General features: G+C 41.9%; 1 protein-coding gene across 2 annotated transcripts in view; it reads right to left on the reverse strand.

The window, feature by feature from the left end:
* Nucleotides 1–17,568, reverse strand: part of LOC147747313 (cytochrome P450 2J2-like) — a 350,337-nt gene that overhangs the window by 34,994 nt on the left and 297,775 nt on the right. For both annotated transcript variants that reach the window (XM_086953095.1, XM_086953104.1), the window contains one exon: nt 26–213. In XM_086953095.1, coding sequence (XP_086809221.1) covers nt 26–213 — 188 coding nt within the window. The remainder of the gene's footprint in view (nt 1–25; nt 214–17,568) is intronic.

Raw genomic sequence — 17,568 nt, forward strand, 5'->3', positions numbered from 1 at the left:
TAGGATTTATTTGAATATTTATCACCTTTGGCAGATGGAATCCTCTTAGAGTTGTATCTCTGTTAGTACATCTGGGAACGCCAACAGGTATTATATTACTGATACGCTGCACTTCATGAATAACCGCGTTGGTGTATGGCATGCTCTTTCTATTTTCCGTCAATGGTTGTCTACTGTGTCCAATCACCTGATCAATCTCTGATTGGACTTTCTCTGTAAAATAACAAATATTTTACTTTGAATAATTCCATTTTACAAAGATTACTTACAATACATTTGAACAAACAATACCTCCTATTTGCTAATGTATACATAAAAAGCTTAGAATGCAATAGAAAGAGAGAATCACATTTACTGAATTTGAGGCATGTGGAGATTAGGAAGATAGTGCGGTCAAAACCTTAGAAAAATGTATAAACAAAAACATTTAATCAGTAAGCAAATTAACAGAAATAAAGGACTATCTGGTGAAGGAAATCACTATTAGCTGGAACAAAAGTATTACTTAATGAACTGTTGTTTTAGAATAACATTTAGGACCATAAAAACCCAGAAGGCATTACAAACTTTGGGAAGTGTGATATACAACAACACTATTTGGATAGGTTTTGCATGGCTTTATTACATCACTAGCCATTAGAAGCTAAATGACTACAACACCGGCACTGTATATCAATCACTAAAGTAACTGCATTTTTACCATGGATGTATTTAACAACTAGTTAACAAATTGTGAATTGCAATCGCTATGAACAAAACATAATTCAAATTGAGATGGGTCGCAAAACAGAAGTTTAGCAGGTGCTAATTACCATGTCCTCGGCCATGGTACCTTTGATCTTGAAGCTTGCCATTGTTTCAGCCACCTTGAAAAAGCCCACCCCAGAGTCTTATAGTCCTAGTAACCACCCCCCTCCCCCCAATTTCTCCTCAACCAGTTCCTATTAGATGCTGGAAAAAGGCCACTTTAATCATTGCATCTGTCTTGGATTCTAATGCCATACTTTCCTTAGTTGCAGAAGCTCGACACTTATTCTTCTTTATCTCCTCTCGCTTTCCATCCAATCCCTCCCATAATATCTTGCAGAGGAGGGTATCCGAATTCGTCATTTTAGGACCAACCTTGAAATCAGTGGGGTCTTATTTACAGGACAGAACCCAAGCAATTAAGATGTAATCCTGCACCTGCATCCAGACATGTAAGGCAAGGTGTCCCACAAGGCTCTTGTCTAAGTCCAAGTTTGTTCATAATGAAGTGATGCTGGACTGCTTGATCAGTTCATATGGTTTCGCCTATATGATACACAACTTATTATCTTCTTGGACAGTCTGCTTAGCTGTATCAAAGAGAAGTTTTAAAATATGACTTTATGATGTTGCCTTTTCCAATAATAAAAAACGCTTTACAACTAAACAAGTGCAAGACAGAAGTTTTTATCCTAGGTTCTTCCAATGAAGTCAGAAACTTGGTGGCCCAAAAAAATGGGATACCTCACCCGCCCCCATTCCTGACTGTTAAAAGCCTGAATGGCTAGTTGGACTTTTTCCTCACCTTTGGCCCGAAGGTTGATAAAGTTACGTCTTCTTGCCTCTTTTATAAAATATTAAAGAAAATAGCTCTCCTACTGTCTCCAAATTCTCCCAAACATAGCAGAAAGGAATACCACAACACTCCATTAAAGTGTTCGAGAAATAAATAGGATCCAAACAGTAAGGATTTATCTTGGAAAAAGTTTTCTTTAATGTAGAAAAATGTTTCTCAGTAAATTCTTGTTACACAAGTCATTTTCATCCAGTTTTCAATATATTGAAGACAGCCGACATGTGCTTCCTAACACTGTGACTTTTACAAGGCTTAAATGTTTTTATAGTTGTTGGTTTCAGGAAAGAAATGCAAACAAATAGTTTTCCATTTTGAAGAGGCACTTCTAGTGACAACTTAGAGCCGCTCAAGTTGCCAATGGCAGGCAGAAAATAATGGAAGGTAACCCAAATTTATGTCTGGAGTGTGGTCGTAATGGTGGCAACTTGAGCAGCGCTAGGTTGCCACTAGAAGAACCCCTTCGAAATAGAACACTATTTGTTCGCTTTTCTTTCCCGAAACCATCAAATTTAAAAACATTTATTCCTTGGAAAAAGCTACTGTGTGACGAAACACTTGTTGTCTGTCATCAATGTATTGAAAACTGGGTGAAAATGACTTGTGGAACACGAGTTTACTGAGAAATACTCAAACAAAGTTTTTGTACATTAAAGATTTTTTTTCCCAAGACAAATCCTTACTGTTTGGATCTTATTTGTTTCTTACTGCTACATTGGCACATTGGGCCTTTGGATCAATGCGTACTCACAACTTTGGAAGTAGGGTGTGGGATTACCTTTAAAGCACCATTTCATTTAATAATGTATCATATATACTCAGCGATTACTATATGCCACTGTAGTGTATACTTTGAATACGAGGTGCAATTTATTTCCACTACTACCCGCTCTCTCTTATATTTTATATGGTCCTGAATGTATTTACAAGACAACACTTATGTTGAGACTTGATTATTGTAACGGCCTGCAATTTTGTCTGCCATAAAAATGATTCACTGGCTTAAGATGATTCACAATTGTACTACATGAAACATTTTGAGCTTGGACAGACGGGGACCATCTCCCCATTTAGATGCCAATTACACTGTCTGTCCATCTAGCAAAGGGCTCCATTCAAGACAATCTGAATCATTCATCAGGTGTTCCTTTGTGTTTACTTCAGTCTAAATTTTGCACAAAATGTTGCTCTCATCCTCTACTGCTAGGCTAATCATTACATTCTATGAATGAGACTTTGGTGGGGGCTGCTTTTTCAGGGTCCTAGAAGCCAAACAATGGAAGACCCACCCTCCTTACCCGAGATAAATCCTGACCATTGCAGAATATGGTAGTTGCTTAAAATATATTTTTTCTAATCACTATAAGCAATAGAGGTTTTTACCAGGTACTTTCAGATTAACATCTGAATACTCCAAAGTCCAAAGCTACAAAGCTCATTTACAAATATATCATGCCCTGCACTCCCACTTATATTGCAAAAAAGCTCGCATATGTCATAGATCACTAAATACCTGCAGTAAGGACACAATTTCTCTGCAGATTAAGACGTGTAAAAAAGAAAAAACAAAACAGCTGTCCTTTTCAATCTATGCACCAATAATCTCGAACAACATTCCCATTCCATCAGGACCACCCCAAAGCTGCTACAATTAAGCAAAGGATTGAAGACTCCCCTCCATAAGGAATATTACATAATAATGCAGTAACCATTCACAATCCAACTTTCTCTCCTCTTTATGTATCTTGCATCATGTACAGCACTTCTTTTTTATTTTTTTATTATTATTGAGAGTTCATACACATACAATGCAGTACACAAGAATTTTTTTCCATTATAAATACATAAATACATATAAACCATTGATGATAAAACATTTCTCCAGCATTTTGCTAATACAGCGGAACCGCTGACCAACCTTCCTAAAAGTTCTTAAAAACGGTAGACAAACGATATAGTTACAATACACTAGCAGCCATTAGACTCTTGCCACCCTCCAAGCCGTAACTGGAGCCCAGAGTCTTAGACCCATTTCCTGTGTCTTAGCTCCCTTTAACTCATAAAGTGCTTCCTCAATATTATGTATACCCAGCATCCTACACATCCACATTTGAAAGGTTGGTGCTTCAGTATCCTTCCATGCTGCACTGATTAAAATCCTCAGTATTGCTGCAGCAATAAAAACTAGAGCTTCCGCCTCAATGCACAAATTCAATTTCACATTGCACCCAATGATTATCAGAGTTGGGGATAGGTTAATTCTAACATCTAGCAGCCCCTCTAAAAACACCTCTATCTCAGCTTTAATAGTATTCAATTTTTCGCATCCATAAAACATGTGTATATTATCAGCTGGGCCGTTCCACACCTCGGACAATTACTGTCCGCCTTTTTCCCCCAGGAGAATAGTTTTGCCGGTGTGTAATACAAGTTAAATAAAGTTTTATAGTGGTGGGCCCTTAGATTCGAGGATCGCAGAAATCTTTTATCCATCGCGAGGACCTTATCCAGATCTACTTCCGGATCCCCCAGCTTTGTGGACCAGGCTGATTCCATTTTAACCATATCGTCCATTGACCCTTCCATGAATATTTTGTATATATCCTTAATTCTATGGCCACTCTGCTTCAAATACTCCAATAGTTCACAACTCTTTGTCATGATGATGCGTGGCCTTATTGATTTGATTCCGTTAACAAGCTGTAAATACTTAAACTCTTGACAGCCCTGTAACGAATACCGCAGCTTGAGATCTTCCAAGGGTCTACACTCATCCTTTACCATTATTTGCCCCAGCGTGACAATACCCTGTCTCTCCCAGTGCCTCCAAGGTCAATCCCTACTCAAATTTGGGAAGAGTGTCGAATTCCAAAGTGGTGTGAGCTGGTGGTACCTGGGTATAGCTAGAATCTTCTTAAAAGTTGACCACATTCGCCATACATCTTCCAATATTTTATACCCCAGTTTCTTGTAATAATTCTTCTGAGTTCTCCTCAACAGCATACCTATTGCTTCGCTACCCAGTGTCAGCTGGAAGATCGATGGTATATCCTCCTGTCTGAAGGTTGGTCCCCCTGGTTGGAATAGGATTGCCATATCGATAAGAACACATGCCCAGTGATAACTCCTTAGATCTGGCAGCCCCAACCCACCTCTTTCCTGTGGCAATGACATGTATCTACTTGATCTCCTTATTTTACCATAATGCCACAGGAAATTCATAAATATGGCTTCAATTTCCTTGATGACCTTCTCTTCAATTTTGAAGGGGATTGCCCTGAATTTATATAGAACCTTAGGAAACATTGTCATTTTAATGACATTAGCCCTACCGATTATCGACAGCTGGAGTGAGTCCATCCTTTTTAAATCTTTTTCCATTGAGTGCATAAGCGGTTATCCTGAATTATTTTTCCGGGTTCTGCATCTATTGTTATACCCAGGTAGACGACAGAATCCACATACCTGGCATCCTGCTTGGCTACCTTTTTAGAACATAATACTTGTGTTTTCCCCACATTTAATCGATAGCCCGACAAACCACCGAACTGCACGGTAATATTAACTATTTCTCTCATAGCTGACTCTGGGTCATTAGTGATAACTGCTAGGTCGTCTGCGTATGCGAAAAGTTTAGTCTGGAACCCGTTGGTGACTACCGGATTGATGGCAACACTATTCATTATTTGGGTAATTAAAGGATCGATGTATAGCGCAAATAGGATTGGTGAACACGGACACCCCTGTCGCGTACCCCTTGTTATATTTATCTTCCCAGATCTTTCACCCATCAACTGGATTCTTGCCGTAGGTGTGGAGTACATTGCCTGAATTGCCTGACAGAATCTTGGGCCAAACCCCCTTTCCTCCAAAACCTTCCATAGGAAGCTCCATCTGACGCGGTTGAATGCCTTCTCCGCATCGAGGAGGATCATTGCGACCCTCTCCCCCCTGGCAGCCCCGATGTCAAATAGGGTGATAGCTCTCCTAATATGGTCGGTAGTACCCCTACCTGGGATAAACCCATGCTGCCAGGGAGAAACCAAGGTCGCAACAATCCTCCGCATGCGAGCGGCCATAATCTTTGCATAGAGCTTATTGTCGCTATTTATCAGGGATATTGTTCTGTAGGAACCGGGATTAATCCTTGGGTTCCCTTTTTTGTGGAAAATCACTATATTAGTTTCTGTCCAAGACTCGGGTATTACTCCTGTATTCATGACACCCTTAAACAGATCCAGGAGCATCGGAGTTGTTTCATCCCTTAAACTCTTCTACATCTCTAGCGGTATAGCATCTGGACCCGCAGCCTTCCCACTTGCCAGATCTTGCAGGGCCTCTAATACTTCAGACAACGTAATATCTTGCTCCAGAGAATCTACGTGGGCCTGTTGTAACTTGGTGCCCATATCAAGCCAACTTGTATTTGAAACCTCTGCTTCCGCCTTCTCCTGGTACAATACTTGATAACATTTTCTAAAAGCATCTAGAATTTCACTCGATTTATCATATGTTTGACCCTCATATTCTATTTGTGTCACTGTATTCTTGGAAGCCACCTGCCTAATTCATAATGCTAGCGCTCTTCCTGCTTGCTCCCCCGTTTCGTATAATCTTGATCTCTGCGACTGATATTCTGCTGCCGCCTTTTTAGCCAGTTGTTTCTGGAGCTCTGCTTTTATAGAATTTACCCTTTCTAGACTCGCAGTGGATTGTCCCCCAAGACTTATATCCTGTCTGTGTTGTGCCTCAGCTTCAATCAACTTGCCCATCAAAAGTTCTCTTTCCTGATTAACCCTTTTCCAAATCCGAGTGGTATAGCTGATGGTCTCGCCTCTTAGTCCTGCCTTGAAACTATCCCAAACTACACCCCTAGATGCGCTATACCTATAAGCATCAAAGAAGGCCTGGGACCAAACCTTCATATGTTTTAGATAATCCGCATCCGCTAATAGTTTCCTATCGAAGGTCCAGGGCCTGGGATTTTTTCGTGGTTTGTTTATATCCATAGTTAAAACTAGAGGGTTATGGTCTGACAGAACTTTTGGGAGTTTGGTTATTTTCACCCTACTTAGCTGGGTGGCCGAGATCATAAAATAGTCCAGTTTCGTGTATTTATTGAAAGGGTGTGAGAAATACGTATACCCTGGGTCGCCTGCCTCTAAGTTCCCCCACACATCAGTTAATCCATGTGACCACATCATTGAGGTTACCGCTCTATATACCCTCGGCTTCCTACCTGCGTAGGGACTATCATCCGAAAAATTAGCTGAAATATTGAAGTCCCCACATAATACTATAGGAGTTGGCCAGTCTATCAATTCATTCTCTATACGACTGAAGTCATCTATGTTAGACCCATACACCGAGCATATAGTAAATCCCAAGTTCATTTCGCAGATAGCCCACCTACCCATAGCATCTGCCTTACACCTTTTAGCCCCCCCTAGACCAACCTTACTAATAATAGCCACCCCTCTTATCATAGAGGTCTGGGACGAGCAAGACAACATTTCGTATCCTTTTAGATTCAGCCAATGTTTTTTCTTCCATGGTAAGTGGGTCTCCTGTAGACATATGATATCTAGACCCACCACATTAAGATATTGCTCAAACCTACCCCTCTTTTTCCAGTCATTTAATCCTCCTATATTAAGAGATCCAATCCTGAGCATAGGCATAGCTATATATCAAACAATGCCATCTCATCAACCTGTCTAGATAACTAGTAGATACATAATAGAAATATGTCCTTTGTTTTGAAATTGCTCTTACGTTTATGAACACATTGACGATACAAACTCTCTTCATTTTAATGTTTTCACCCCCCTCCCCCCCTCACCCACCTCCCTCCATCCAGCCCGCCCCCCCTTACCTTTACCCCCCTCCTTGGCCCCCACCCCCCACACTCTCCCTGGCAAGGCACGCAGACAAAGTCAGTGCATGTGATGGGTGCAGCATAGCAGTGGACTCAATAAACCTACTTAATAGTGTAAACCTCAAAGAAACCCAAACCAATACATATCTATTTAAACATAAATCAGCACATAACCTATAGCTATTGCCCAGAGCCCTTCCCCCCAGTGTATATGCCCCTGGTGCATGAACGAGTGATTAGATCGCTTCTATTCCTATTACTTATACAGAGTCCAGGAACTCTTGGGCTTTGATCTCTGAAGAAAAGTACATTGTTTTGCCTAAATAAATTACTTTAAGCTGAGCCGGATTTATAAGATAGACCTGGATTTTTTTATCCTGGAAGGGCTTAATTAATTGTCGCAGCCTCCACCGCCGCTCCACCGTAGTATGTCAAAAGTCCGGTCTAACGAAGAAGGTGACCCCCTCGCCGGTTTTCCTCGCGTCCGGTCTTGCTTTCTCAGCCACAGATTGTCTTAGAATATAGTTCCCAAAGAATACCAAAATTGCTCTGGGCTATCGCCTTCTTTCGTGTTCCGGCGGATCCTAAACGGTGTCCGGTGTGCCCTCTGAATTTCTAGGGCCCAGTTCCAGCTGGCCAGTTCAGGAAAGGCTTTCTCAAATAGGTTCACTATGAAGGCTTTAACATCGCCCCCTTCCCGACCTTCAGGGACGCCAAGGACTCTTAGATTGTTCCTCCTGAGCCTATTCTCCAAATCTTCCAGCTTCCACTGGACATCCTGTGCCTGAGCTCCAAATGATTCTACCTTAACAGTGGCCGCAGCAACTTCATTCTCTGTAGCAACAACTCTTTCCTCTAGGTTCGAGACCCTGTCCCCCACATTCACAGTGGCCTTGGATAGCTTTCTAACCACGCTTTTCATTTTCCTCATGGCCGCTTGCGCTTTCAAGCTATCCTGCCTGGTTTCTTCCCGATGTGCAATTATTTTGTGATGAATTGCCTCCAGCATTGCTCGCTGACTAGCCTCTTGGGTATCCTCAAAGTTATGTTCTCGAATCGAATTGCCTTGGAGCAGTGTCGTCGGCGAGTGGTCCCAGGCCAGCTTCGTCTGGTTTTTTTATGGCGCCATCGTTTTGACCGCCGTAGTAACCAGATCTCCCTCTGGGTCACGCTCTGTCTCTGGGTTACTGCCATCTATGTCCGAGCTTTGCTCCTCTTCATCCTCGGACCAATCTGCCTCCTCCGGCACTGAGACAAAGCCCTCGCTTGGAGTCTTCTCCTCCTCCCTTTCTTGCTCTTGATTCATATTTGTCTGGAGGATATCGCTTGGTTGCGCAGTTCCTGGTTGTGCCTTATCATGATTTTTTCTTATGCTGCTCATTACTTTCTTAGTTGTGGGGCAGTTGCCGGTGCTGGTAACGACCCCTATTAAGCTCTTAGTCTCGCTTCCAGGATCCTCACCCTGATCAACCTCATTGCCTCCTGGCGTGCAAAGTATGCCCAAGTCTTGAATAGAAACTTGGCCCTGGGTCTTGCTCCCAATCATGCACTCAGAGTCACCAGTCATATTTTGGCTTACCATGGGTTCAGGCGGTTCTGTCGCATCCAGTCTCTCAGCCTCTGTCTCCGGTTCTATGTCTGCCTCGCCTCCTGGCGCTCTGGTCTCCTTCTCCTTACCGGCTCGATTGAACATATCCACGATGCTCAAATTGGCTGTGGCCAGCCTGGTCCTGACTGTAGGTGGTCTCATTTCCTTTGTTGACTCCTGCGTTTTCATTTTCCCTTTTCCGTCCACTTCGTTTTGAGTGTTAACTCCATCTGGATTTAGTTTCACGCTTGTAGCAGGATTAATATTTTCCACCACTTTCTTTTTGGTAGACGCTTTCCCAATGTTGTTTTGTTTCGGGGGCATCTTGCACAGCCGCCGCCTCTCACCCGGACCGCACCGCCTTGCAATCACCCAACCCGTAAGCTCCGCCTTGATTCCGATAGCGATGTTCACTCTGGAGCCTCTGGGACCACTCCGCCTTCCTGCTCCGTGAGCTCCGCGAGCTCCGCCTGCTCCGCCTGGTACGCTACTGAAAAAACGCCAAAGGACTGTCGGCGCACAGACCCGCCAACGCCCGGATCAGGCCGAATGAGAGCCGGTATGTCGTCTCCATCCATTTAGTTTCTCTCAATTTTCTTTCTGGGGGGATTTTTCCGAGAAAATTTGAGATCTACACGCCAACAATCATATCGAATCCAGAGTCCTTGCTGATGCTGCCGCTCAGCCGCTAGTAGCGCCCGCCATCTTGCCTCAGTCATGTACAGCACTTCACTCTCTTTTGGCTAGGTTCATGCTATAGAAATACAATATACATACATACAAGTTTAACATCTATATTTACATTACATACAACGTTCAGGAAATTCAGGACAGCTAGCTGCCTAAATGTGGATTTTCAAAATTGTAGTAGGTCTAAAAGAGGTGTGTTTTAATGTGTCCTTCTGTCACTTAATAGGTCTATGGAAATTGCAAGAATCAAATATCCAGGTTGTGTGCAGTATTGACCTTAATCACCGACATGCTGATGCTCAATGGCACCTAACTCTCCTGGACAGTGGTATCTAGTTCCCCAGAAAACATTTTGTATGGGATTGCAGCACTTCTTGGGTGGCTTTTATCTGACCCATGGTTGCAATGTGCCACCACATTCTGGATATTTATTATACAGTGAGAAAGGACACTGGTGGCGGTGACTAGTTCCTCCACGGAGGATCTCACATCATAGCTCCACCAGCATTCATTTTTCAAAAGAAGAAAGCATTCAGTTCAAACAGGCGTTTTTGTTAGTGAGAATACTGCACTGTTAAATGCGTCATGACAATAAACATTTCTGTGCCTTCTAATCCATACAACAGCACATTTCTGTTCCTTCTTGCCTCTATTCTAAAGAGAAGACGAACACACACATATGCTTATGCAAACAAACACATGGGGGCACATAAACACACACACACACACACACACACAGAAATATATATATATACACAAACCAGATAACTCTAATAATCACAAAAGCATTTGACAAAGGAGGAGAAACGGTATTGAACGAGAGAATACTGCAGATCAAGGAAGATAACAGACTGTTCAACATACGAGGATGAATGAATGAATGAATTAAAACAAGCTTCTAAAAAGCACTAATAGCCTATGAAATCTTGGCGCTACATAACCGACCTAGGAGAGTTGAAGGAGGCCTCAAGATAATTGAACTGTAAGCTGAAGTAGACACGTTTGAATATGTTTCCTAAATAGGAGATGATATATTTTTTTTTTACGTACAAAAGAAGGGAATTCCAAATCTTGGCTGCTAGTCCACTACGCCTAATTCTGGGAATACTTGCATCATGCAGGTGGCCAGATCTAAAATTTTGTCTAGGGATACAGCTTTGTGGGCCAAACACAGAGCCTTGAACAGCAAATGTTTGTGCATGGAAAGTCAATATAAAGATTTCAATGAGTCAGAAATTAGATTATGTTTAGGAATGTCCAAAATGACACGAGTGGCAGCATTTTGAATCACCTGCAACTAAATATCTTTATTCCGACTTCACATATGAAATCCCGGAAGAATATTTTTCAATGGTGATGAAATGGAGTGAAGAAGGATTGTTGGATCAAGAAAAATAAATATATCTGAAAAATGAAATCGAGTAACGCCACCAATATACTTTCTATCTAATCCACAAATGCTTGACCAACCCACCCCGGAGACCCACAGTCCGCTCTTTCCTGGGAAATACTTCAAGGCTTTTGGACTTATTCTTGTTTGAGCATGTTATAACTCAACCACAACACCTGAAATACAAGTTTGATTTCTTGATGAACATCAGCAATTTACCTTAAAAATGCAAATACTTCATGGCAAATTTAGATGTTGTGTACCTGTACACTTTCTACCAGCATTCATAGGCCATCAATGCCTGTAGAGATTTTCTTAGTGCTAGATCAGTTAGTTACTTGGAGCACACGCTCATGGTGCTTGGAGTGTGGTTTTACGTGGCCTCGTAAATATGGGTAGGCACACTGGTGGTGCAACAGTCCTGTAAATAAGCCCTGAGGATTTTAAGAACTATGCCATACAGATGATTAACCAATTTTATAGCAGGTATACTTGGCAACAGAATTACAAGACACCCAAACCAGGTCACAATAAAAAAGTATTTGATTGCATGAGCAGTTATATGAAAAAGGAATCTGGGAACCGGATATGATGGGACAATTGAATCCCTCATAGGTTTTAGTACCTCACACCAGGGGATTAAATAGATACTACACATCCTGATGGATGACAAGGTAACAAAAAAACCCTAATCCATAACCCCATGAAAACTTATAGAGAGGTGGCATCATGGGTGACCGATTAACCAGAAAGTACATAAGACCAGAGTAGGAACCCAGAACAAGTAGGCGGATTGAAACTGAGAAGGAATTTTGGGAATGTGGGAAGTGCAACAAATGCCCACATGGGGAAATCAAACATAATTTGAAATACATAAAGAGAGGAAAAGAAAGATCAATAAAAGGAATACCTGGTAGACCATGTGATCTATGTATTTGGTAACATTTGCAGGAAATGTATGTGGGAAGCACCACTACTACATTGAATTTACCACACCCATGTAAAATGACAACAGTGCTGTTCTGAAGAATAAAGCGAGTTAAGAACCCTAGAAACATGAATATTATGACAACACCTGCAATGGCAATAACAAGTAAGAATTCAATGAAAAAACTGAAGGTAAGTCCAAAAAAATGGAAAAGCACCAAACACAGTTCTATGGGCAATCAGAATTCCAGGGCATATTTCCTCAAAATGTTGGTGACGTGTATTAGAAGCATTGAAGATAGTGCCAAGGAGATTAGCAACATGTCAAGAATTGCTCTTTCAATAGACCATTTACTTCTGTTGCACAATGCACTGTCTTGAGGTCAAACCGATGACCCGTTGAAGGTTAAGAATCTTCTTTTTGTGTTAGAACTGAGACAATCTTATTCACTTTGCAAAGGGAGGAGTGTAACCTTGGCCAAAAATGAATATCAGAAGTGCTACTAGGAGGAGGATTCAGTAAAATAAATTTTACAATTTTCTACACAGTAAGCAGCTAATCATGACCTCTATCCAAACCAGAATACACAATGTAAATTCCTAGGGCAACTCAAACTGAATACAACACATGACTATAATAGTTCTCTAATATAAGGAAAGACAGGAGCAAAAATGTGTATATTGAAAAATGCAAAATTAGGTTTTATTAGAGACTTGGCAATAAATCTATATACAAAACAAATCTAAAACAATCCACAAACACACCCCATCCATGTCATCGTTCATACTAAGCAGAACATAAAATATTTGCTCTGAAAACATAGCTACCATTGTCGAGAAAGGTATGGTGTGAAGGAATGACAGATACAGGTGCAGCCAGCAACTGATAAGCGGGGCCAGGTCACACAAAATCGCAAGGACCAAGTACTATTTAGAGTCACACAACAAAGACTGGTCTAAAGGATTTGTACATAAAGAAGAATTAACAATTAACCCCTTCTATGCGTCGGACGGCCAGTGCTCATGTGCGTCAGACGGCCCCCTGGCCGTCTGATCACATGGCACAGGGAATCCCTCTGGCGCGGGCACCAGAGGGATTCCCTTTCACCCGCAACAGTCTTGGGAGCTGGGGAAAAGCTTCCCCAGCTCCTGAGGCTGTCTTTCTTGTTTCTGTGCAAGGACGATCAGCATACATGTTGCGTTGACGTCATGCCACAGAAACCAAAACTGAAATGAACGGATAGACTCATTTTAGTTTCACTTTCTACATACTCAGGGGGCTATCTCAGCCCTGAGCACATAGAAAGTCAGGAGAGGTATCATTGGAAAGTGGAGAATCTCCCCTTTCCAAAGGTACCCCTCCCTAGTGGAGCCCTGTTTGGAATTTGGAATTTTGTGGAACCACGCAGGTTCAAGAGCTTTCCATCACACAAATATGAGGAAAATTTGTTTTTTTTTTAAAACAAAGTTTGAGTTTTGCAAGGGATTCTGGGTAATAGAACCTGGTGAAAGCCATACAAGTCACCCCATCCTGGATTTCCCTGGGTGTATAGTTTTAAAAACATGTATAGGTTTGCTAGGTTTCCCTAGGTGCCTGCAGAGCTAGGGCTAAAAATCTACAGCTAGGCACTTTGCCAAAAAGGGTCAGTTTTCACTGGAAAAATGTGGTGTGTCCATGTTGCATTTTGGCACATTTCCTGTCGCGGGTACTAGACCTACCCACACAAGTGAGGTACCTTTTTTGATCAGGAGACTTAGGGGAATACAGAATTGTGGAGCAACTGTTATTACCTATGGACTTTTGAAGCTTTTCTGCCTTCCAAATGTAAGACAAAGTGTAAAAAAAAAGTCACAAGCTAGCATGTGTAGCCACAATTGTGGAGAAGTGCAAATAGCTACAGTTTCTAAACTCTAAATTTTGTTCCCATTTCATAAATACATAGGTGTATTTCATACCAATTTGTCACTGTTTATATTTTCCCAAATGAATTGCTATATATAACACAATATAACCATTGCAAGACGCTGCTCAGTTATTGGCTCTGGGTTCCTCGGGTTCTTGGTGAACCTATAAGTCCTATATATCCCCACAACCAGAATCGTCCAGTGGATGTGCTTTAAAAAACTCTGTCATACTTAGAAGAAGTTACAGGTGAAAACGTTGGCACAAATGGCTGTGCTTTCCAACTAATTTTCAATTTTCCCTATTTTCAACTCTTAGTTTCTATAAATAGACCTTGAAGGATCTACACAATGACCCCTTGCTGAATTTAGAATTTTATCTACTTTTCTGAAATGTATAGCTTTCCAGGATTCATTATTGCTTTCATACAATTTCTACCACTAACTGGAAGGAGGTTTAAAGCACAAAACTAGGCTTTGTTCCAGTAAAATAGCAACATTTTCGAAAAAGTTTTTGGTTTTCTGACAAAAGTCTGTCAGTCCCTGAAAGCTGAGAAGATGGTGATTCCAGCACTACAAACCCTTTGTTGATACCATTTGCGGGGGAAAAAACAGACACTTTGATCTGCAGCACTTTTTACCCATTTTTCCCCTAAAAAATCGAAATTTAGCTGTATTTTGGCTAATTTCTGGGTCCATTCCAGGTGAATCAACAAACCCTGGTTCCCAGTAAAAATGATATTGGAAGTAAAGGATGCAAATTTGGCAAGGATACCTTATGTGGTCAAAACGTTACAGGGGTCCTAAGCACGAACTACCTCAAATAGCCAAAAAAATGGCTAAGCACAGGGGGGAAAAGGCATAGCAGTGAAAGGGTTAAAGAACTTTCATTGAGTAAACAATATTGAAAAAGAAGACACATCAGTGTGATAGATAGGTATTAGCAATAGGTTTATACAATTCAATAGATGCAATAAGAAATATGAGCTGTAATAGGTAGGCAACGAGTTTCATACATTAAAAATTTTAAACTGGAGTCATCAGCTGAAGATGAAGGTGTTCCTTTCATTAGTTGAGCAGAGAGAAGGCAAAACTGTAATCTTTTTGAGCAAGATATTTTTGTTGTGCTATAAGATTATATGGAGCTTACAGAGCAGCTCCAATTAGTAGTGGCATTGGTACCCTAAAAGATTTAAGAGCCCAATGGAGCGAGGTGGTTGCAGGTTTAAACTGGCTCTTGAAGAAGGGATGATAAACCCTTTTTCAATACTTTGAGCTCCGATGATATAAAAAGGAAACAGAAACAAAGTCAACTTCATTCAATGGAAAAATATTGGTAGGTGTCATCCAGCCTGGATGATGCTCAAAGTCCATTCAGGGTTAAGCTTATATGTGATATCAAGGAGTATAGGTCCAGGTAAGCCAGAATCACTTGTGTATGCCTTTCCTTCCCTTTTTATAGATTATTTTGCTGGATATAAAAGATGTTACCAACCAAAGAATTTCTCAACTAAGACTGGGACTGTAACTGGAGTTTCAATGGAATGCATGGTTTGTCATGTAATGTCTACATGCCTGAGTAATACTGGGTCACCTTTGCTTCCTTGCGTATAGATTGGCATATGCCAAAAGGGTGGAACCCACTGCCCCATGATAATAGCCTTGTGACTCCAGAGGAGGGCACAAATGTAAACTTTTATATGCCTTGGACATCTTGGGTTTACATAGGTATCAAAGGTTTCAATAACTCAAGAACTCCTAACCTTAAACTGGCACTGTAACAGGAGATTAAATGGAATGTCTTTCTTGTATGAGGGCCATATCCAAATGATAGAAGATAGAGAACAGAGGTGTAACAACCAATCAAAGACCTACCTAAGCTTAAGGGAACAAGTCTTGTATGTCTCAAACGCAGACACATTTTGTCCTGTTGTCTGTCTATGCGTCTTATCATTTCTGTCCACTTGCTTCCCACATCAATAAATTGCATTGGGCTTTTTTTGTTTCAGAACCTTTTCTATAGTATAGTATAGTGGAGAAGTGTGGCTCACTGGTTAGAGGAGGCAGACCTGGAAACAGAGGTCAGCCGAGGACCAGGGTTCAATTCCCGGCTCGGCGGGGTCTTGAGTCCTAAAATGTCCATGGACTCGACAATTCTCGCTCCGGTGCCTACTCGATTCACGGGTTCACACTCTGCGACTCTGGGCAATAGCTTGCTTAATCTCCACAACGGCCCCTCGCGGCGGGATGCCTGGCTTTCACCTTGCGGATACCCTGCTGGGGTTATCTCACAGGGGAATACCAGGACGGGTTCCCTAAGCAAGCGCTTAGAAACCGCTTGGTGATTTGCGCTATATAAATTCCTGTACATTTACATAGTATTTTTGCTCTACCAATCTTAGGTCTTCCTGCTGTTTTAACCTGCACTTTAGCTCATATTTAGCCCTTACGCATTCAGATTCAAACACACTGAGTGACCTTGAACTATCAAATCTTGTTTTGAGTTCCCCAAGTAAGGCCAGATAGAGCACTTACTAAAACAAGTTCAGGAAATTATGATCCCAAAAACTGCAAGCACTGTCACATCCATGTAATTCATATTCATAACAATTGCCAAGCAGTTGATAATTTCATGGTGGACAAATATATTTTGTAAAATGTTGTAAACTTTCTGACAAGCGCCCTTTTAGGATTTGTCATCAAATAAGCTTAGGAACCTGTTTAACTTTGGATAACGTACCTCAGACCAGGTTACATTAGGCTAGAAGTGTGTCATGGATGTTTTTGCTCTAGATAACAATTCACATTTATCACAGGAATTTAATAAAAATCTGTTATGATATAATCAGTTATGTATTTACAATTTATATAGTTGGCAAACAAGATATAGGGGCACATGCATCATTCATTTTACCGTTCGCAAATGGTTCGATTCACAGTTTTGTGTTTAGGGCGTACCTTCCTAATACCAAATCACAGCAGTCGCAAAACATTCGCATTTTACCACCTACTCAAATGGAAAGGGGCGACCACTCGGTCCCCCCGAACGTATGGCGGAGTACCACGATCCCCCCGGGAAGCCATCTTGGGCGGGAGGCGAGTCTCGGCTGGTATGCCCGAAGCGGCGTAGCCGGGGCGCGCCTTTTCCCGCCCTAGAGTGGGTTGGCCCAGACACTGACGCGGCTGGCCACGCCCTTGGGGCAGGCAGGGGCGGGTTTACGCCCGCCCTGAAGACGGATAAAAGGAGAAGCAAGATCAGAAGGCATCCTCTTGTTCCTGTGCTCTGAAGCTGCACCTCCTCGCTGCACGTGAGCTCGAGACGGAACGAAGAGCCAATTTTGAGCGTTGTAATCGTTCTTGTTTGTTTTTCAGATACTCTGTTGGAGAATGCCGAAGAAGGCGGGAAAGCGCATGACTACTGACCAGATGCTGCGCGTTCTCATGAAAGAGGTGACCGACCTAAAGAGGCGGATGGATAAGGACGAGGAAGGGGGGCCGAAACGCCCTTTGGCGGGAGCAGCCCCGGGAGGAAAAAACAAGAGGCCCAGGAGGGGAGCAGCTGGGGGAGACAACCCGGGTCCCAATACCCCGCT

Source organism: Lissotriton vulgaris, chromosome 1_1 (assembly GCF_964263255.1).
Source record: "Lissotriton vulgaris chromosome 1_1, aLisVul1.2, whole genome shotgun sequence".
Classification (NCBI taxonomy): Eukaryota; Metazoa; Chordata; class Amphibia; order Caudata; family Salamandridae; genus Lissotriton; species Lissotriton vulgaris.